Source organism: Cyprinus carpio, chromosome A5 (genome assembly GCF_018340385.1).
Source record: "Cyprinus carpio isolate SPL01 chromosome A5, ASM1834038v1, whole genome shotgun sequence".
Lineage (NCBI taxonomy): Eukaryota > Metazoa > Chordata > Actinopteri > Cypriniformes > Cyprinidae > Cyprinus > Cyprinus carpio.
This window is the reverse complement of record NC_056576.1, coordinates 29,032,241-29,055,931: the sequence shown is the minus strand read 5'-3', so window position 1 is coordinate 29,055,931 and position 23,691 is coordinate 29,032,241. Positions and strand designations below refer to the sequence as shown.

The 23,691-nt window shown below is 35.8% G+C and overlaps 1 protein-coding gene across 8 annotated transcripts; it reads right to left on the bottom strand.

The window, feature by feature from the left end:
* Window positions 1-269: 269 nt before the first annotated feature.
* LOC109096634 (bromodomain-containing protein 3-like) lies at window positions 270-21,078 on the bottom strand. 8 transcript variants are annotated; one of them, XM_042756780.1, is made up of 13 exons: window positions 20,926-21,078; window positions 19,430-19,764; window positions 16,956-17,093; window positions 16,680-16,824; window positions 16,398-16,576; window positions 11,223-11,594; window positions 10,103-10,231; window positions 9,834-10,022; window positions 9,320-9,388; window positions 7,607-7,839; window positions 5,293-5,582; window positions 3,836-3,961; window positions 270-2,609 (listed from the first exon to the last, which is right to left on the bottom strand). In XM_042756780.1, exons 2-13 carry the CDS (start codon window positions 19,628-19,630, stop codon window positions 2,488-2,490), a joined length of 2,193 nt encoding a protein of 730 aa, XP_042612714.1. In that variant the 5' UTR covers window positions 19,631-19,764; window positions 20,926-21,078; the 3' UTR covers window positions 270-2,487. The 8 variants fall into 8 exon arrangements, with proteins under 8 accessions (XP_042612714.1, XP_042612717.1, XP_042612715.1 ...); XM_042756783.1 differs by having other exon boundaries at window positions 270-2,606; XM_042756781.1 differs by having other exon boundaries at window positions 11,223-11,591.
* Window positions 21,079-23,691: the final 2,613 nt, after the last annotated feature.

Here is a 23,691-nt window from a genome sequence, read left to right as displayed (position 1 = left end):
ATACAGTAATACACTAATAATAGACCCTTTAAGTATTATGTTGTAGGCTATCGATTTTTCACGTTTACTTTTATGGAGCGGTGATGCCTCCAAAAAATGTTTGTTAAATCGAGATTTAGGTGGCACATTTTGACAGCTTGACATTACACTGCTCAAGAAGGTATTTTTCATCTTAATCTTGCGTTTTAACGTCTTCTAAAAATACAAAATAGATAAAAACATTAAGTGCACTCAAATAAATATATCTACATAGTAAAAAGACACTCCTATGGGTTTTTGTGATTTATTTACGAAAAACGAGGGGCTCAGTGTCCAAATCTCAGATTAGCTTATACATCAGATATTATCATGTAAGTCTGTGCCAAAACATACTTGTCAACTTGCTGAACTTAACATATGCAGCGCTACCGATTTTAAAACTTCACTCGAAAGAATGACATTTACATGTTATAAACTGCTCAAAAAGTTTAAGAAATATACTGTAAATTGGCATGCAATACACAAACGTTCTCTCTCATAAAAAAAGAACTAAAATACTTAGACCCCAAGACAGAGTTGACGAATAAGTAGTGAATATACATTTATATCTGTAATTATATATCCTATGTATATTTATATCTCTGTCTGCATCATGAAGCTCAGTTGCATTTACTGGACTCTGCTGGAGGAATTGAGGAACAGGAGCTGTAACAGAAATCATCTAAGAGACAAGGTATGTTATAGTCTACAAGGAACATGTAATGCAATACAGTGGTATAATGAATAAAATCAAAACATAATTAAAAGCATCCTACATGTAAGAAAACCAATGAAGTCACTTTACATCATAATTTTTTTTATGTATTTTCATGATTAACAAAAAAAAAAAAAAAAAAATTTTACACATGGGCTTCAACTTGATCAGTTATACCGGAACCATTTTACTTTATCTTAGTGTGCCGACTAAACTTAAGGCAACAAGATCACATCCAATGATTCTGAGGGGTTCAGAGTTAAATTCAAGGCTGTTAAATGAAATAAAACAGTGCCAATGCCACAAACCCAGTGAATGAGTGGCATTACTGCAGCCACAAGAAGAAAGAGAGAAAATAACCTCTAATACATTCATATATATATATATATTTTATATAAAGATTATCAGTCATGGTTCATTTCCAAAATATTCTGGATACATGGCAAGAAGTGTCTAGGTACCATTGAAAGTATTCAATACACCATTTGAGAAAAACTAAAGTAAAATAAAGTTATTAAAATTGAGAACATACATTAGTTGTAATACTTTCAACTAAAAATAACTAGTGTCAAACATACATCCTTCTGAAATTAAATCTAGCACTGCAACTTAATATCTTCTCAAAGGGAAATGTCCAATTTTATCTTTTTTTAACAAAAATCTCCTTTAAGTGGCTATTTGTCCAAGAGAGCTAGTCTTCACTTGGTTTTCCCCATTGAAGGATTTAATTGAGGCCGATTCATTCCAATCTGCAGCCTTGTGGGTGTTTTTAATGCCCATTCTTTTTGAAACCCCCATTTCATACATATCAGATAAAAAGTAGGAAATGAGTGTCAGGGCACCTACATATTAATAGTGAAAAAAAATAAAATAAAGACGACAATCCGAATAAAACAAACAAACGAATGAGCATATGATATAGATTAAAAAACAAACAAACAAAAAAAATTCAGACATAATTCTACATCAAATACTGAGCTAATAGAAACGGAAAGTGAAAATTTACAGTTGAAATAGCCAAAAATGATTGCGAAGCCTCTGAAAACGGTTTAATAATGATACTGACCATTTCCAGATGAACTCTAGAGTACTAGTGAGCTATGCTGAGCCGAATTTCTTACATTTAAACTGGTCAACTGGAAACATTTCTGTTGAAAACACACATCATTTTGTGCCTTTTTGGATTAAAAAAAAATAAATAGACTCTCTTAAAAATAGTAACAATGAAGAGTAGTATCATAGTCAGCAAAATAAATGTGGAATGAGTTGAAAAGTCATGCCAACATGAGAGAACCGATAATTCATTGTTCCTTCAGATTTTGAGACTTTGTGTAGCTACTCGATCAGTAAAATGCAGCCAGGCATTTGTCAGTTTTTTGCACTAATGCATGTTTTCAGTATGGATCTAACAAGCAGCAACCTAAAAAAGAAAGAAAGACCAAAAAACAGACACACACAACCGTTTCACCTCCACAACTGACAGATTTTCAAAAAATATCTTTTTTTTTCTCCTCTGGTGATACCAGACGTTTCCCTTTGAGGGCCAGCGAGAACCTTAAAACTGCTTGAACTATTCCAACTCTCCTCTTGGTTTGAGCCAAGAGCATCCTACAAACTATTTTAAAATATCCTCTGCCATCTGCAGTGCGTCTAGCTCTTTAGAAAACGGGCCTTCAGAGAGATACTATCATGACAACACACACTACTCGTTAGAAAATAGAGGAGGTTGAAGTATGTGACGCGCCGATTGGAGTTCAGTCTGAGTCACTGCTCTCGGAGCTGGAGCCGCTGGAGCTGCTGCTGCCCGAATCTGAAGAACTGCTGCTGCCACTCAGCCGAGATGGCCCGCCCCCCTGCGCTGACCCCGCCTTCTCTGCTGGGAACAGGAAAGACAAGTGATTGTGACCTTCAATATGTGTGAGAAAAACAAACACTGAAGGTGCATATTTTATGCAACTCGTTTCTGTTAAGAGCTTTGTCTCTATATGGTTATCTTAAATGCCTTTACCAACACCTGCAGCTGTGTAATATGATAAAGCAGAGACATGCATAAAGAAAGCAAAGAACTGGTCTCGAAAGGACAGAATATATAACGTGCCCAACAAAGCAGCTGATATCAAGTGAAGTCAGTTAGTTACAGCACAAACAACAACATTCATCAGTTATTAGCCTCTTTAGCAGGTTTAACCAAAGTTGATGCTTTGTCCGAAACAAGGCTCAACAGCAAGGATTAAAAAAAAAAAAAAAATATTATGCCAGTAGTTCAGATTTCCCATGTTGGCCCCAACACACAAAAAAATAAAAAAAATAAAAATATTGATTTTTTTATTAAAATAAATATTAAATGTATAATTTAATATTTACTTGTATTAATTTGAAAATCTAATTTGACATTTTTATTTAATAAAGTACAAAAATATCTATATACACTACTGTTTCAAATATTTTTTAATCTTTCTGAAAGATGTCTCGTCCTCACCAAGGCTGCATTTATGTGATCAAAAAGTATGGTAAAAACAGTAATATTGAGAAACATTATTACAATTGAAAAAAATCTATTTTAACATATTTTAAAATAAATTTTATTCCTGTGATGGCAAAGCTGAATTTTCAGCTTCATTTCTCCAGTCTTCAGTGTCACGTGATCCTTTAGAAATCATTCTAATATGATGATTTGGTGTTTAAGAAACATTATCAATGTTGAAAACAGCTGTGTTGTGTAATACATAAATTTTCATTAAAATGCTATTAAAATTTAAATAAAAGATTTAATCTAGCTAGCATGTAACAAGCAGAATTTGCTAGCAAATGTTTAAAGAAATAGCAAAATATAGTGATGACCCAATCGGGCAAGAGAGAGTCCCATCAAGAGGTTTGAAACTGGTGCCAGCAGTCCATCCTTGTTGTTGAGCCCTGCAAACCCTTTGCAGTATGAATGAATGCAGGTGAATAGCATTACATATGAAGGTCTGACCGAAGCCCTTTGATTAAATTAGTGAAGCGAAAAGCCTATCCTTATCTCTGTTGTCTTGTCCTACCCTCCTAAATCTAACCCAGTTTGGTCACCTGTCTGCTCACATCTGCACACTACCACACAGGTACCTTTTTTGGGTGGTTTCTTGTTGTTGTTCAGTTGTCCGCTCACGTCTTGTAGCCTCTTTTCTAACTCTTTCTTCTTTTCCTGAACCAGTTCCTCTTTAGACTTGGCACTCTTTTTCCCAGTGCCCGCTGCAGGAGACACACAGCGGTGACCAGTGAGTAACGGGTTGCCCTCGTAGCCCACCGCCGTGGCAACAAGCAGCAAAAAGCACTCTACTACACTGGTTTTTAACAAATTTAAGCTAAAGGAATCTATCAGGTTCGATGCAAGTTAAGGCCAAATGGCAGCATTTGTATATAACCAGAAAAAATTATTTAGACCGTTTTTTTTTTTTTTTTAAATATCTAGGTTCCATTAAGGCACTAACAAAGGAAGTGAATGGAGCTACTTTTTGTAAGATTTAAAAAAAATATAAGATTATTTTATTAAACAATTACATAACTTTTTCTGTTAAAACTTTTATATTTGAGTTTATTTAATGGTTTATGGTGTTGTGAAAAAAAACCTTTAACAGAAAAGGTTAGTAAGCACTTTCTTGCACATACTGTATATTGTTTACAACTTGTTCATTTTCTCTATTGAGGAATTGATTTTTAACGATAACTTATAAACCTTTAAAAAGAACTACTGAGAACTATGAGGTTGTTAGTGGATGACATATGCTCTTGTTGAAGCCATCAGCCAGCATTATTTCAAATAATTTTTGAAGTAACAATGTGTGTAACAGTGGAATTCCTGATGAAAAACTACATTACCCATGATTCTGCAAAGAAATCTCCACCAATCAGAGAATTGAGACCAGCAGTATTTAGCTTCCAACCACTGAGAATGACCTTTGTCTTTTTTTCTGATTTTCAAATACTTGTTGCTTCAAATCAATGTTTGTAATGTTGTGATTGGTGTTTGGCTCATGGTTTAGAACTCTTTTTGGCTTCGAACAGACTTTTTTAAAAACCTTATGGGAAAAATGAATGGGAATGAACCATTGTGTGCAGCACTATTGCACTCCACTGAAACAGCAGTGTGTATTTTAACATTGATCTTTTTGCAATAATCAGCATTAGGCCACAAATGCTGTCAATTGAGCTCAACTATTAATGAACCCAGAATATTCCTTTATGAAGTATGAGTAGCGCAGTGTGCACATTAATTACATATACACTGCATTCAATTTGGAAATTCATGGTCTGATCCAACGTTCTCTATTTTATACTGATGTACTCTTTAAACCCTTGAAGCTTCACTTGGAGGTATTAATAGGGAAAGCACATGTAAGATAATCCACCAAAAGTCATGCAACACATTGGAGAAGGTGAGTGCTCCCAGCTCAAAGGAGGAAATAGCACAGCCCATTATAGAGCTTTTAGAGCAGACGGACCAGGCAAGAAAAGAGAGCTGCTTGTCTCTAAAATACTGTAGTAGCAACACATCTGCAGAGAAGGAAAAGGAAGGCACTTACGTAAAGGCTTGCGCTGCTTTTTCTGTAAACAGGACTTGACGTATCGTTCGAGCTCACGCAGCGTGGAAGGCTTGAGCGTTTCGAAGTCGATCTCGATCTCGTCTGGGTTGGAGTCTCGCAGCGACGGCTCACGCGACTGGATGATGTGGACAACACGGCCCAGTTTCTCACCCGGCAAACGATTGATATCCAGGCTGAGCTGCCGTTTCTCGTCGTAAGACATGGGGAAAGACTCCTCCTCGTCAGACTCGTAGTTTGCAGAGCCAGGTTTGCCCCCCTTTTTGGGTTGCCTGTGGATTGCACAAAGGCTTCGTGACCTTGACTCTACACATAAGACTGAACTGGCATGCTGAGACTGAGATAGTGACAGTTTGCTCACATCACCACTACTACCAATAAATGGAACATTGGGTGTTATTACATTGCTTTGACTTACACTGATGTCATATCTCTATACTGTAACTTGAACCAACATACAGAAGGCAGGCCTAATAATCAGCTGATATTTTCAGTTGGTTATTGGTTAATAATTGTGCCTGCTTGGCCTGTTAGCAAGTGTGTGCTTTGTTGTTTTCCTTTCTGTGGAGCTTCAGTTTTCTATGGAAGCCTGTTTCCATAGAGTGAGAAATAAACTTTAAAACAAGAAACCTCACAGAGATATAAGCTGCAATAATGAAAAGATAGCCACCATTATATATGAAGTTATGGCAAGAGAAATAACATCAGAAAGATTTTTTTTAAACAGTAATGGAGCATTAGTAATGGATCAAAAGTGAAATTAAATACATTTATAAATGATACAAAAGATTTCAGTTTCAAATAAATGCTATTGTTTTGTACCACAGTTTCCACAAAAATATTAAGAGCACAACTGTTTTCAACACTGATAATTATAGGAAGTTTCTTGAGCAGCAAATCAGCATATTAGAATGATTTCTGAAGGATCGTGTGACACTGAAGACTGGAGTAATGATGCTGAAAACTCAGCTTTGCATCACAGGAATATTTTAATGGGGTCATATGATGTTGCTAAATAGAACATTATTTGGTGTAATGCAATGTGTTTATGCAGTTTAAGGCTCAAAAAACACTATTTTCCACATAATGTACATTATTGTTGCTCCTCTATGCCCCGCCTTTCTAAAATGTATCGATTTTTACAAAGCTCATCGTTCTGAAAAGCAAGGTGTGCTCTGATTGGACAGCTATCCAGTGCGTTGTGATTGGCTGAATACCTCAAGCATGTGATGGAAATGTTATGCCCCTTAACATACTGTGATGCCGTGTGTCCTGGTGTGATGACACAAAACCAATAAAACCCATTACAAACAAGGCATTAGTTGCATCCAGTGGGGACATAATTACGGATTATAATGACTTATACTGTCTTTTTACGCATTGCATTGCGCCGTGTAAACATAAAACCATGTCTGGATTTGAACCACTGATTTCTAGTTGTGTCCTCACTTGGAAGGCCAAACGAAGTAATTTCGCTTTCACAATGAAACACACAGCGTCTCCACAACATGGTGGCAGCAGCAACAATACTACAGTGAGAATCAAAGTTACGCCTTCTTTTTTTGCGTGAACATTTAGGCAGTGTTATACAAATCTTCCCACACAGTGATGTAGACATGTGGGGGCGTGTTAGAACGAGGTGTTTTAGGAGGGCGTGGACGAGTGTTAACTTTTATAAAGTATCTCTCTTTGGGTTTGAGACTTTAGTCTTTGCAACTTTACAGATCTTATCTATTCACAAACAGTTTGTAATACCAAAGAGAAAGGAAAATTTGATAATTTGTAAATCATATGACCCCTTTAAATTATAACAGTATTTCGCAATATTGCAGTTTTGACTGTATTTTTGATCAAATAAATGCAACCGTGCTGAGCATAAGAAACTTCTAAGAACGGTAAAGTCCTAATTATGAGAAATAAAGTTGCAATTTAATAAATGTATTCATTTTAAATTTATTAACATATTTTATTTATTATTTTTAATCAGCAGTGGAAACAGGTTTCCATAGATTTCAGATATTTTAGAGGGAATTTGAATAAAAATTATGTCAAATGTGCACATCCCATTGCCTAGTAAAACCTACATAATAAAATATAAAATGTCTAATATTGCCCTATATTACAATTATATGGCTAATTATTTGAAATTACAACATACAGGTATATAAGCATTATATTTAACAACCGGTCACCATTCTTTCTAGATATCACACAAAATCCATAATCACTATAAATGGGATCAAAAATGTATCATACAGTTAGTTGTAAATATCTCAACTGTGGAAAACAAGCTAACCTCGTGGTGGATGTGCTGTTGGGTTTCCGCGCAGAGGTCTTCTTCTGCTGAGTTTGCTTATTCGTTTGTGAGGACTTGGCCTTTTTGTCATCTTCCACCTTGACCTTGTTTTTGTCTTTGTCCTTCTCTTTGTCTTTTTTCTTCTTCTCTTTTTCTTTCTTCTCTTTCTTTTTCTTTGGTTTGCTCACAGGACCCTGTGACAGAGCGGCTAGCTGTTCATGAACAGCCTTCAGCTGAGGAGGAAGGTGGAGGGAAAGGTTAGCAAGCAGGGGCATGGGGGCATGCTGCATCGAGGCTAATGTAAAAGACTAGGATCTTAGCTGTGCAGGGACAGATGATGGGACTGGTGATGAAAGGAAGAGTTTGAAGGATAATGAATGACATTTGTCACCTACATATCTCCCATTTTCATGGAAATGCTCTCCCCAGAGAAGAGGACCCTTATTTTGAAACATTTGCCAAGCCCAGCAAAAATTGTGTTCACTTATGAATTCTTAGCAAGTAAAATTCCAAATATTCAAATGTCACAGCACATTAATCAAACAGTTCTACAAAGACAATATATTTGTCCAGTATTTCTGAAAAACCCACATGTAAGCAGTTTAAAGTAGGCATGAACTGAAAATTAACCCTAGGGCTGGGCGATAAAAATTATTTAATTGCAATAACATTTTTGTTCATAACGATGATAAAGTAAACTCTGGAAATTTCTACTCAATATGGATTAATCTAACAGCTTGTCACAAAGCAGAAATAAATGAGGCAATGGCCAAGTCAGTGCATGTCACTAATAAGTGATTTCAGTGTGTGTGTGTGTGTGTGTGTGTGTGTGTGTGTATGAATGGCATAGTTTTGTCTACTACACAAGCTCAAAAATGTGTGATGCTCACTGTGTTTTCAGAGTCTGCCTTCTCGATATATGAGAGCATGAACTTCATCTCCAGAGCTGCTCTGAGAGTCACTACACCAACTTCTCATTATTTAATTTGAGAAAAACTACAGTCAAATACACAATGAAAATCATAAAACAGAATTTAAAAAAATAATTAAAATGTTGCTAGCATTTCCTTCCCCATTAATGGTAACTAAATATTGTGATAAATGTCAACATTTTTGACCATATTGGCCATCCGTAATTCACCCTATTTTCTAAATGCAAATTACTGATTGTATTGTGAAGGATTAATCCATGCAAGTTTCATTTTTTTTTTTTTTTTTTTTTTTTTTTTACTCATTCTTTATTCTCCAAACATTTTATCCACTTAAACCCCACCACATTTTTTATAACCAAATGCATGCTCATATTCAAATCTGCCTCTATTCAAATCAACAACCAATGGACAGGATCAAATCCCTACACTAAACTTTTTTTTTTTTTTTTTTTGATAATCCATTCTACTTCTGTTTCATGGCAACATTAAACCTCCTTTAAAGAATGAAAAAGACTTTACCATGATGATTTGGAAGCACTGGAGACCACATCCCGGCAAAGAATTTGGATTCTCACTGACAAACATGCCAGTCAATGTCATTCACAGAGCAAAGAGGGAAACAGAGCCAAAAGACTAGCTGAGTGACAAAGCAAGCTCACTTGAGGGAGATACCCAGCTCAAATACACCCCATAAAGCACCACCTTAACCCTCTACCGCTCAAATAAGAAGAATGAAGGAGTTAGTGGGGTGGGGGACCGGGAAGTACAAAATATCATTCACCTGAAAATGTTTGGCACACCCGTTTTTTGTCCCCGCCCTGTTACCATTGGGGTGCTCCACAGCGAATTGCTGGGAAAAAAGCCAAAGTGAAATCAACGGACAAAATAGTCATTCTCAAAAATGTATTTTAACAACAGACTTTGTAATGATGAGAGCAGAGTAACTACAATTGACATCAATATGTTTGACACTGAGAGATAGCAAAATTAAAAATTGTCATCTGAAATTTGACAGCATGCAAGCCAATGTATACCAAGATGCCAACACAAACTGCAGAGGCGGTAGAGGGTTAAACCTTCAGTCCAGGGTGAAGATGGGCGGTCGTTTCCAAAACATTACGAAAACAAGAGACATTAAGGAAAAACCAAAAAATTCCAAATGATTCTGACACAAGAAGTCAGACTGAGGAGGTGGTGGTGAATGTGAGGGGGAGTGGGTGTGGCCTCTGCCTTCTCTCCACCCTTGGTTTGGATCTTGGTCCTCAAGTGGTGACACCCACCTGTCTGCCACTCACCTGTTCCTGCAGCTCAGCCAGCCGAGTGGCCCGTTCCTCTTCCGAGTCGGAGCTGGAGCTGGAAGAGTCCACACTGCTCTCGCTGCTGCCAGTGCTTTTGCTCACCACTGCCGTGGCCGACACCGCACTGGGTGAGGACGGCTCTGCGGGTTCATCCGGCATCTTAGCGAATTTCATCTCAAACACATCCTGCAGGACATGGACAAATATGATTGGTGAGATCTGAAAGCACATGATATGGCACAATGGCTCAGTGTCAACCATCGCACCTGCAGTTTTCTTGCCATGGCAACGACCTCGTGATCGGGTGGGTTGTATTTGTAACAATTTGAGAACATTAACCGAATATCTGCTGCGAAACTTTGGGCGTCTTGGTATTCTCGACTGTCCATCTTTTTCTGCAAAAGAGACATTTTATGAGACACGGTTAAGCGTTAAAAATTAAAGAAAAAAAATTAAAAACTGAAGTATCATACAAAAATCTTGGATTTAACAATTCAAAGAAAAGTTTATTATATAAATATAATAACTAATGTATATATGATGATTTCAGAATAATTGGGATATCTTTAACAGTCATCTTAATTGCAAAGTGTGTATATATATATATATATATATATATATATATATATATATATATATATATATATATATATATATATATATATATATATATATATATGTATATATGTATATATATACACACACACACACACACACACACACACATATATACACACATATAGTTTTCTTTATAGAAATAAATTATCTTTAGAAATAAAAAACGTTTACCATATAAATATAATACATATATAAATATACAAGACACACACACTCTCACTTAATAGTTTATTTATTTTTGTGTGTTTGCGTGTGCGTGTAATTAAGTGAAAGAAAAGTTAATTAGAATATAAGAAATTATAAGTAATAAATGTTAGTTTATTTATATCAATAAATTTCTTTTAAGATATTTACTATACAGACATATGTAATGAATGAAATTATAACAAAAAGTTATAATATAAACTACTGTGTGTGTATATATATATAAAATTATATATATATATATATATATATATATATATATATATATATATATATATATATATATATATATATATATATAAAATTCAAAATAAAGTTTATTACATAATATAGAAACATATATAATACAGAAAAAATAACTATAAATGTAATAGTAATAGTTTGTATATAAATAATTTAGTTATATATTGTTTATATAATAATTTTTTATTTTTACTACTTTTTCTTTTTTGTGTAACAACATTTATATAAATTAATACTTTAAATTCTTGAGAATATTTACTACTATATACTTAAACAACTGAAGTAATTTCTGACTTTTCAAGGTGAAATTGCGTGCCATACTTTGACAGTGCTGAGGTCCATTGGTTGCTTGATGATTTCATGATAGTCATGCAGCTCGAGCGCCTCTGCATCCACGGGCTTGTAGAAGGGCCAGGCATAGGCCGCATGCTTCTTGGAAAGCATCTCTTTAAGGATAGTATCACAGTATTTGAGATGATCGTTGAGTTTGCTTTTCTTGTTGCCTTGCTGCTGGACATCTCCATCCTCCAGGTCCTTTTTGGGAGGTTTGATGGGTCGACCTGTGCTCTCTCGTCTTGAAATGATTTTACTGTGTTTGGATTCCAACATCGCTGTGGGCGACTCACTTCTGCTGGCAGTGATCGCGCAGGTTGTGGGTGTGGTAGTGTCTGCTTTTCGCTTCACCCCTTTCTTCTGAGGAAAAGTAGATTGGCATGTGTGTTAGTACACGAAGGAAATGGGGATGTGCAAAAAAAAATTATAATAATAATAATAAAAACAAAAAGACTGATCAGTGGGGTGTCTGACAGACTACTCTTAAGGAAGCATTTTATAAGTGGTCTGGTTTAGGTTCAAATAAACAGTCTACAAATCATTTAATTGCACAAACTATCATAGTCCTCACAAAAAAAAAACTGATTATGCATAATAATGGGAACATTGCTCACAGTAGGCAATGAGAAATGCATTGCTGATGGCAGTGAATCTGTTACAAAAGCTGTTTTGATGGCTGAAACAGAGGTGCTTTATGAGATGAATTTAGAGACGAGACATCTCAGAAAAGGTTTTAGTGTGCTGACAAACCTAAAGCTACTTTTAGACTGTTAACACACTAAAGCACAGCATGCTGTCAGAAAACTAAAGACCTCTCGAAGAAGTTGCATCTCTAAATTCATCCCCTTTATAGCCTAGCTGCTAAAAATATTTAAAGCTAAAAAATACAAAAAAAAAAAATTAAATCTAAATTTAAGAAAAAATTATATTAATATTTTTGAAAAATGAACAAATAAAAATAGTCAATTGCTGTATATAATAATGCAAAAATGTATTACATTTATACAAAAAAGTAACATGTTTTTACTCTTTGGGTATTTATTATAATGAAGCAAATAAATCTTATATAAATATAATACTTATCAAATTTCATATATATATATATATAGAGAGAGAGAGAGAGAGAGACGATAGATAGATAGATAGATAGATAGATAGATAGATAGATAGATAGATAGATAGATAGATAGATGGATAGATAGATAGATAGACAGACTGTCTGTCACCATCTGTCACCATCAAATTTAACTGAACTTGAGCAGTTCTGCAAAGAAGAGTAGGCAAATATTGCAAAGTCTAGATGTGCAAAATTAGTAGAGACAGAGACATATCCCAACAGACTGAAGGCGGTAATTAAAGTAAAAGGTGGTTCAACAAAATACTGACACAAGGGGGCGATCCTTTTTCCAACTCAGTGAGATTCTGGTCTTAATTTATTTATTTATTTATTTATTTTTTTTATATTTTGGTGTTATATTTTTTACTTGGATGTTATAAGTTGCTCTGAGTAAATACAGCTGGATAAAACAAAAACTGTGCATCTTCATTTCAGGCTGTGAAGCAATACAATGTGATTATTTTAAATGATTCTTTTCTATAAAACACTGTAGGTTTAAGTAGGGCTGGGCAAAAAAATAGATTGCGATTTTCATGCGCATCTCATCAGTAAAGCCACACCTGTGATAAGTAGTTAATCTCCAGCACGTGCGTTCAGATCAGAGTATGTGAGCGGAGTGGAGCGGCAACAATTTCCCCTCTGCGCTCTAAGCATTTAATAATCACTCCGCTCCCAGTAAACGTAAATGCCGCTTGATGCATGTGCCCACTGTGCACCATTTTCATGATGCCACTGAGGCCCGTCATCGCCGCTTGCAGCTATATTTATAATTATTTAAAACAAATATTTATCTATAAATTATAAGAAATTACTGTATTTACTTAAAGGGTTAGTTCAGCCAAAAATGAAAATTATGTCATTAATGACTCACCCTCATGTTTTTCAGCTATATTTATAATTCCGTTCATCTTCGGAACACATTTTAAGATATTTTAGATTTAGTCCAAGAGCTTTCAGTCCCTCCATTGAAAATGTATGTACGGTTATACTGTCCAATGTGTCCATGTCCAGAAAGGTAATAAAAACATCATCAAAGTAGTCCATGTGACATCAGAGGGTCCGTTGGAATTTATTGAAGCATCGAAAATACATTTTCGTCCAAAGATAACAAAAATTACGACTTTATTCATCTTTTTCTTCTCTTCCGGGTCTGTTGCAAGCGCGTTCACAACACTGCAGTGACGGCGCTGACGTACGACGCTGCTGACGTATTTTCTTTGTTATTGGGCGCACCAGAGAACACGTCAGCAGCGTCGTACGTCAACAGTCACAGCAGTTGCGTTCACAACAGACCCGGAAGAGAAGACAATCCTGAATAAAGTCGTTATTTTTGGAGCAAAATGTATTTTCGATGCTTCAATAAATTCTAACGGACTCTCTGATGTCACATGGACTACTTTGATGAACGGAGGTCTTACGGGTTTGGAACGACATGAGGGTGAGTCATTAATGACATAATTTTAATATTTGGGTGAACTAACGCTTTAAACCTAGGGCTGGTTTGAGTGAAGTAATGATGTAAGTTATTTTTTTATTGTGATTAGCAGTTAATGAATGTAACTACTACTTTTTTACTTTTACTTTAGAGATTTGCGATCACAAGTACATGGAGAAGCACTCAGCAGTACTTACTTTTACCAGAAATTTTACAAGATTAGATGTTTGTCAGTGCTGCTCAGGATCTGCAAATCATTCGCCATCAACCTATCAGTCATCTCCCCTTACTCTGTTTATGTGGTAAGTGAAATGTTATGTACTGTAATGTAACAGGCTACCGCTAGCAAGCGGCTAACCATGTCCCTTTAGTGGCTCCGTAGCATGCGTTATTTGTTTTCCGCACCTTTCTGACCTCGGATTCACCTCTAACCCAGTCGGGGGTGTATGTGGTCTGCACAGAACTCTTATTTGACATCGTCCCAAGTTACTGTAACCGTTATATGCTACCCAAGTTGTGGTCTGCACAGAACACTTATCTTTGAGCCACCGAGGTACTTACTTCTTGTTACTGTAACCGTTATATGCTACCCAAGTCTATTTTTTATGCCACGCAAGTCTACGGTGTGTGTGTGAGACAATGTGTTCTTCTGTTGTCTTTGACAGCTTTTAGGTGTTATTGGCAGCGCATCAGCACGGAAAACAGGGGGAAATTTTTTGGGAAATTTTTTGAGAAAATTATTTGATATTCTATTTTTTATTCTATTATTAGATTATTTAAAAAATCATGACCCATCCCTACTTACTATTACAGCATTCATCCCAGCTGAAATGTCTGATAGTTTTTAATTTACTGTTAGCACTCAGAGCATTATAAATTTATAAATCTAAGCATGTTTCCTCAGAATGACTTGTAAAACATTTCGAGGAGTTTCCTTTTTTACCGTTACTTTAATAAATTGCCATAGCAACCCCATTCAAGATAACCAAAATCTGTTCACAATTTAGCATCTTCCATATCTTGGCATCATGTTGTGAAAGTTAAGGGAGAATTGCATGAATTCCCTAGGAGGAGTATGGTATAATGCACATCCTAATTTAAAAAAAAAATCAGCATTCAAACCAAAATAGCCAACTTCCTGTTGGTCATAGTGAATGACTGCAAATTAGAAAGTTGTCCAGCTTGATGAGGACAATATATTTACAGATTTTGATGACTAAGCAATTCTTAGCATGTTAAGTGCCTCAAAACCACCCAAGAAAAATATTAAAGGGGTGCTATTATTCTTTTTCACTGAGTCTGTAATGTTGCTGTTTGAGCATAAAAGAGACCTGCAAACTTACAAAGCTCAAAGTCCACTTCAAAAGGAGATATATATATTGCTATTATTATTTTTCACTTAGTATGTATATATATTTTTTTATATATATTTATATATATATATATATATACTTTTCAAAGCTCAAAGTCCACTTAAGTAGTATTTTTATGTATTTTTTTTTTAATTTTATAAAGTAAATATTATATTTGTTCATGCCAGACTGGGGAGAGAGGTGTTGTAATTATGGAAAATATGTGAAAAATGTGTTTTTCAAACAAGCTAGTATTGTAACCTGCTGTAGTACACTCCCAAAACAAAATCAAGACTTTGTATAAGAGCATAATAGGACCCCTTCAAAGTTTGACATGTTGCCATGCCAACACTGTTGAAGATATCAGATATCCATTCACAGACTGACATTGGGCGTGTTTTGACATTATTCTGATGACGTTTGAAGCAAACTGGGTGAAAGATGTCGATTTCAAAACGTTTTTAAAAGTGCCACACTTCCTGCTGCCAGTTGGTGGCTCTATAACTTTTACTCATAATAGTCACATCTATGTGATCTGCTTCATACAATGAACAAACTGCTGAAGTTTGATCAAAATCAGTTATTGTTTGCAATTGTTTGTTATTTAATTGTTGTTTATTATAAACCTTTCAAGATATCAAAAATTCCTTCGCAATTTAGCTTCCCAAATGTCTTCAGATCATGTTGAGTGAGTCTGTTGCCATTTGGATGAAAACCCTAGGACAAGTATAAAAATAGAGAGCATGAGTTTTTCACAAAACCCTGAATAGCCGACTTCCTGTGGGGCGGAGCGCTGAATGTGAGCACAAAAGTTATTCGGGCTGTTCATATCTATATGTGTATGAATTTAGGTGACTATGTGAAATGATGTGCACTACAGAGCCCCTAGAAATTGGCCATTTTAAAAGCTGTGCCATGGGCCCCCTGGTGACCCCCTTTGTGAAACTCTGCCCGGCCCCGATGGCCGCAGATTCCAACACATGTGCCAATTTGCATGTTTTTGAGCATGTCAAGGGCCCCAAAAGCCCCTGAACCCTTGAAAAAAAAAGTAGTTAAAAATAATAATAATCCTTAAAAAACAAGCCCCTATTGGCTTGGGCCCTAAATAAAATAGTCATACTGATCCATCCCTAAAACAAAAAAAAATGTCTTCCCCCTGCTAACAAGTGACCTCAAAATGTACTCTGCTATGACAGGAACAATGAAAAGGACAGACCAAATAAAACCTGCTACTTCCACATAATTTTAACTGTTCTTACTTTGACAACAGGCTGTGCGGTTGGGATCATGGACGTGGCAGGGGGCACAGCTTGGACATTGGAGGTGATGGTCGAAACTGGAGTCGCAGCTATTACAGGAGTCTGAGCCAGCTGAGGAGGGGAGCTCGGACATGACGAGGATGGAGAACCAGTAGTCAGTGCTATCGATTGTTGGTTTTCTGTTAGGATGTGATAATGACAAGGTCAGCTGGATACTCTCCTTCAAGCAGCATGTCACTGGTAACTTCAAACATTTATTATTTGTGACATCCAGTCAGTTACCTGAAGTAGGTGGTGGTCCAGGTTTCCTTGCTTTACCCTTTGGTGGTGGGGGTAAAAGTTCCACCTCCTCCTGGGGCATCTGAGCTACCTTTTGGAGGAAAATCTTTTCCAAGGCTTGAGCCATGAGAACAATGTCATCTGTGGGCTAGGACAATTTTTCAAGGGAATTTAATTTAAATCACACATTATAAAACAGAGCGGGAATGAAAGAAAGCATATAATAAAAAAAAAAAAAAAGTTTACAAAATTAATTGAGCATTAAGGACTTAAATCTACCTTGTTATAGATGTAACAGTTTGTGAACATAGTGTTAAAGTCCTGCATGCATTCGCCCGCAGTCCAATAGTAATTATTCTCAAGTCTCTTCTTTATGGTTCCCATGTCCATTGGATTCTTGATAATTTTATGGTAGTCCTATATAACACAGACCAATAAATTAGACCAGCTCTTGTGCATTAGGTGAAAGAAAACAAACATTTAGAGGTGATTTATAATTTTTGGGATGTCTATAATTAAGTAATTTATATTTTATTCCCTAAAAATAACACTAGACATTTCAGGCTGTCTACAGATATGAACTATTTAAATGTAAGACTTTTTAAGACCTTTTTAATACCACCTTATGTGAAATTTAAGAGCAAACCTGCAATGGAAATACACATTATATTACATGTGTTTAATATAGAAAGAAAACAAAATATCATCGCTGTCAAAAAAAGCTACTTATTACTACAATATACAATGACCTTTTCATATACCCCATACAAAATATCCCCACAAAAGCATAGCATCACCGAGATTTTTGGTGGTGTAAACGATTTATTCAGAAATATTTTCATTAGTGTTCTATCAGTTTTTACATACTTAAATCTGCATGTTTTTCATATTTACCCCAGGACATTATTTACCTTTATAAAGTCTTAATATTTTTTTTTTACATTATTAAATGTATGCGTCATCTTTCATGTCAAATTCTTAAAATTGATCAAGCAATTCAATATACACTATAGGCCTGTTACCAATCAAACTGATTCACGCAACACCTAGTGTTGCCCAGAGAATGTGCAATACTTCTGTTCTGATCTTTGTTTGGAACTATTTTCATTGGTGAAACAGAACAAAACAGTCAATGCTGTGTCTAATATACTTAACTTGTTTGTTAAACTAAAAACAATGTAACATTTGCAATCGTGAAAATACTCAGCAAAATATCCCCCTTGTCATGGCATGTTACTTAACTACATCGTGTTATAAATAAACTAAACATTTTAAATTTTTACCTCAGTATGTTTGTTTTGTGAGTTTCTTTATGTATGCCATTACACTCATTTGATTTGATTTCTTCATGAGTCTCTCAGACACAGGCAGTGCGTGCGACGCTAGAAATACACTATCCTTTATCAATCACAGTTTAAGCTGAATGTAATCAAATCAGAAGAATTATTCTCGCGTTTCGATGTGTCACTAGTTATTTTTTGGTCACTCTCTGATAACGCAGTAACTACAGCGGGGGAAAATATCTTCAGTCTGTCCAATGATTGTAAACAGTCACTGGGTCCGTAAGACTGGAGAAATTTTTGCAGTAATGTGACCAAAAATTTTAGGACTCTCTGAATCTGAATTTTAAATCTTTAAATTTAAGGCTTTTTAAGATTTTTTTTTAAGGAAAACTTTATCTAAGACTTTTTAAGGACCCGCGGCCACCCTGCATTTATTTATTTAGTTAATCCCAATATAACAGCAAAAATAAATAAATAAATAAATAAATCCCAACTCAAAATCACTGACGCAATCAGCTGCATGAGTTTGAGGCGGGACTATCTGCTTGCTCGACCAATAGCAGATGAGGGACACCTTTAAAAACAGTGATTATTTTTGCAATTCCATTTGGTAACACTAGAGGTGTACCTTTAAGTCCCCTTCAAGTCAAATCTTATCACTCTTACATGTCTTTGAAAAATATCTCTTATGCTCACCAAGGTTGGCTTTTTAAAATGAACAAATTCAGTATAAACAGCAATATTGTGAAATATTATTACAATTTAAAATAACTGTTTTCTATTTAACAATGTCATTTATTCCTGTGATGACAAAGCTGATCATTATCAATGTTGAAAACAGTTTCTGCTTAATATTTTCATGGAAACTGTGATACATTTTTTCAGGATTCACTGATGAATAGAAAGTTCAAAAGAACAGCATTTATTAGAATATTTTGTATTATTATAAATGTGATCAATTTAATGTGTCCTTGCTGAATAAATGTACTGTTTTTGTTTTTGTTTTTTAAATCTGAACCCAAACTTTTGAATGTTAGTATATCATGATTTATGTTAGTGTTAATATATTACTAACAATGTAATAACAATGTTAGTAATATAATGATTATTTTAAAAAATATGAAGCAGCACAAATGTTTTCAACATTGGAAATAGTAATAAATGTTTCTTGAGCAGCAAATCAGCATATTAGAATGATTTCTGAAGAGTCATGTGACACTGAAAACTGGAGTAATGATGCTGAAAATTCAGCTTTGCCATCACAGGAATAAATTACATTTTAAGATATAATAAAATAGGAAACTTTTTTTTAAAATTGCAATAATATTTCAATAATAATATTACTGTTTTACTGTATCTTATCAAATACATTCAGACTTTGTCTGCATTAAATAATAATAATAATAATAATAAAATAATAATAATAATAATAATAATATATGAAATAAAAGCCAAAAACATTTTACTCACTGGCAGATTCAATTTGATGGCATCCACAGGTGTGTAAAAGGGCCACGCAAACTGATGCTTCCATAGAGTCTTCACAACCACATTCTGCATGTATTGTAGCTGGTTCGTTTTTCGGCCAGGCTTACCAGGATTCGTGACCTCAGGAGGGGAAGGGTTCACAATAGGTGGAGGCACCTGGGTAGGGGATGTGACTATCGACATACTGCTCAGTTAAGGGGAAGAAGTTGCCTGAATGACGTCTGTACGTCTCTGAACTCAGTTACAATGATCCTCTTGCTGCTCCTTAGTCCCACCTCGACACACACATCCCATCTCAGGACCTGAGTGTCAGCACGCTGCCGGTAAACATAGAGAAATATCTTATTAAATACACATGAAGATAAAAGTGTGTGTGTCTCTCTCTCACACACACACACCCACATTATCTCTCTCAATGGAAATGTAACTGCAGAAAGAAAATAAAGTGTCTCACACACAAACATACATATATATCTATCTAGCTATACATATCAAAGAAAATGTTACTGCAGATATGATACCAATTAACACAATTTAATCTGTCATCTATCTATCAATTTTAATCTAATTTAAAACTTTATCAAGACCACCATCATGCAGGACGTTGACGTGCATGTGAAAAACAGTATTTGTATTCATTAATATTTATAACCATTCATGTACAGCAAATTAATTTAAAAATCATTTTCATTTTATATGTGGTACATTTTACAGCTAAATGCGATATGATGCATCTTCACAAGTAAATCAGTTAAAAGTCTGAACTGCAATATCGGGGGGTTCACGTGAAAAAAATTACTGAAAAATTCTATGAACTTGAGCGTTTGGTTCTAACTACTTTCAATAGTAGCACCAACAAAACGAACATAATTTCGCTCGCCTATGAGAGGCCATGAAAAATTGCAGGTTTAGTCGGAATTAAACCAAAACATCAGCTAGCGAACTGCGCCCCTGCGCGCCCTCAAACGGAGCTCTCTAACTGTAAATTTAACTGGAAACACATTTGCAATCGCGCGTGAAAGTAACTGCATCAGGCGCGTGTATATAAGTTGTTGAAAAGATGGCGGGCACGGGAGAGACAAGGCATCGAGTGAGGAATGCCGAGGATCGAGCCCCACCATGTCTTTAACAACCATTGTGTGTGCATGCCGTTCAGCCAGCTAGCTACTCAGCGGGTTCATTTAAAAGCAGCCCACAATGCATCCTCCAGCTCGGTTTTTACACTTGATACAATGAGAACAACAGCGCAAACAATTACAGCGAGCTCTACGTTCACGGATAGAAAGGGCTGCGCGTGAAAAAAGGTTTTGCTACATTGTTGCAAAGCGCCGCTCATCAGCTCCACTCTGTCAGAGGAGATCCTGCTAGCCACATTCAGCTGTGTTTCCCCCCTAAAAGACCAATATACATCAGCCAAACTGAATATAAACTTCGATCGGAACGCGCTAAACGTAAATATGTATGTTATATTTTATTACTTTCACTCCAAGCGGCTCCGGTAGCGTTTTCCTCGCAGATTTTCGGGTAGCTTTTATTGCGAAGAAGCATAATAGATGGCTGGGGTCGACACTGGTTGGGTAGTGTTGTGCGCATGCGCGCTGCGTCGCACGGTATTGTGGTTGTTGTTGTGTGAATGAATAACTGTCGCTCTCCGCGCCGCTCAGCCTTTAACGTTCTCATTCCAAACCACAGGTATACACATAAAGTTTATTACAAATATAGAATTGACACTGCAATACAAAGTAGGCAGATCATGTGTATAGCCTTGAATAGGTTTGTGGTGGGTTGATGAACAGCTGACAATACGGCATATAACAGTTACTTACAAAATAAATAAATGCATAGAAATATTTGTGCTTTTATTAGTTTACTTCTATCTATCTATCTATCTATCTATCTATCTATCTATCTATCTATCTATCTATCTATCTATCTATCTATCTATCTATCTATCTATCTATCTATCTATCTATCTGTCTGTATGTCTATCTGTCTATTATAAACCCCAAAATTGCTATGTAATTTTATTAGTAAGTACTGAATAATAATGAACAACTGTTCATTATTATTCAGTAAAATTACATAGTGGAAAAAGCGCCAATGTAGCCTATAGATAGATAGATAGATAGATATATAGATAGATAGATAGATAGATAGATAGATAGATAGATAGATAGATAGAGATTCGAACAGAATTACTTCCAAAATATTTAAATAAAAAATGATGACTTTGTTCACAGTTCATTCAGAGAAACCAAAGCTATGCTAAATTTATTTTCGTCAAATAAAGTAAAGAAACAGTTTAGAATCACCATCATCATAAGAATCTCAAGCTGTCCTTACATACCGCACATGCGCGGTGGCGCGCGCGTTAATTCTCTTTGGCTCAGCAAAGTGTGCCGAAGCGCCTTTTCCACCAGTTTGTAAACATAGTAGTGTGGAGCGACTCGTTTGAAACCGAAATTCGCGTTAGAACCCCCCAGTAAGTTTCTATTTGTTTGTTCGTGTTTTGTCGCTTATGTGATAAGGAAACCTGAGCTGAATGCAAATACTGGGTTTGCTGTTAGCCGGGCTATGTGTGTGACAGCCGTGTGTTCGTGATAGGGCGCCAACTACATAGATGTTTGCTGTTGTAACTGATTTATATGTGTTTGACTGTCAAAATATACGCCACACAATTCGCAGTTCTGGATAAACATTTGACTTAGTAAGAGGAAGCAACGGGTTTGGCTGTCATGCTATTCTTGCTAGCCTTTTTTTTCTTGGCCATGGGCATTTTGTACAAAGCTGTCAAGTGCACAAGTTTGTTTGGATGCTGGACAACTGAAATAAATAGCATTTGTTTGAATCTTGTACATCTTTTCACTCTATTCAAACATTTTATGATCTCCAGTTGTTCTTCTCTTATTTAGAGCCCCTGTATTTGACCCACATGAGGAGGACCCATCAGAGGAGAAGAATCTGGACACAGAAACACATAAGACACATTCAGCATCATCATCCTCTAATGTAGAAAACCTGCCTTTTGGTTGCTTTGCCTTTTAAATGCAGAGCTTCAGCCAGAAGTTAAAGGGATAGTTCACCCAAAAATGAAAATCTGATGTTTATCTGCTTACCCCCAGGGCATCCAAGATGTAGGTCACTTTGTTTCTTCAGTAGAACACAAACAAAGATTTTTAACTCAAACCGTTACAGTTTTTCAGTCTTCTAATGGCAGTAAATGGGAATCACGGCTTTGAGAGTCCAAAAAACATACACAAACAAAACCAAATTAAACCCTGTTGCTCGTGATGATACATGAATGTGTAAAGACATGAAACGATTGGTCTGTGCAAGAAACTGAACAGTATTTATATCGTTTTTTACCTCTGATTTTTAGATGTGGCCTGGTCTTCAGACTCCAATCTTTTGGTGTCTGCATCAGATGACAAAACACTGAAGATCTGGGATATGAATTCAGGAAAACTTGTCAGATAATTTTATCTAAAGCTTTACGTGTCATCCATACAAGTTTCAGAGTATTGTATCCTAATTCTCTGTTATGCTTTTGAAGGGAAAATGTGGGAAGACACTGAAAGGCCACAGCAATTACGTCTTCTCTTGTAACTTTAACCCACAGTCGAATCTTGTCCTTTCTGGATCTGTAAGTAAACAAACAGATGAATTATTTTTTAAATGAATGAAAATAAATATGAGACCGTGTTTATCATCGTATGTCATTTAGGGATTGAGTGTTGTGGTGCATGTTGACAGTTTGATGAGAGCATATGGATTTGGGATGTCAAAACTGGGAAGTGTCTGAAAGGGATTCTCCACCCCAAAATGAAAATTTTGTCTTTAATCACTTACCCCCATGTTGTTCCAAACCCGTAAAAGCTCTGTTCGTCTTCAGAACACAATTTAAGATATTTTGGATGAAACCCGGGAGGCCTGTGATTGTTCCATAGACTGCTAAGTAAATAGCAGTGTCAAGGTCCATAAAAGGTATAAAAGTCATCTTCAGAATACTCCATCTGCCATCAGACGTGCAATCTGGGTGTTATATGAAGCAACGGGAACACTTTTTGTAAGCTAAGAAAACAAGAATAATGACTTTATTCAACAATTCCTTTGTCAACAGTCTCCTCTGTGTCTCTCCATATCACCGCATGCTGTGTATGCTCTTCTGAAAAAAATCTTTTTCCTTGTTTCTCAAGGTCACAGGAGGGAGCAATGAGCATAATAATGCAGCTTAGTGTTGTCAA

Bases quoted from the DNA above. Each gene is read 5' to 3' on its own strand.
- LOC109096634 (XM_042756780.1), bottom strand. From the start codon at position 19,630: ATGTCGATAGTCACATCCCCTACCCAGGTGCCTCCACCTATTGTGAAC. The intron at 17,094-19,429 runs GTGAGTAAAATG...TGTGTTATATAG, and splicing joins CCATCAAATTGAATCTGCCA to GACTACCATAAAATTATCAA. The intron at 2,610-3,835 runs GTACCTGTGTGG...TCCTGTTCCCAG, and splicing joins CAAGAAACCACCCAAAAAAG to CAGAGAAGGCGGGGTCAGCG.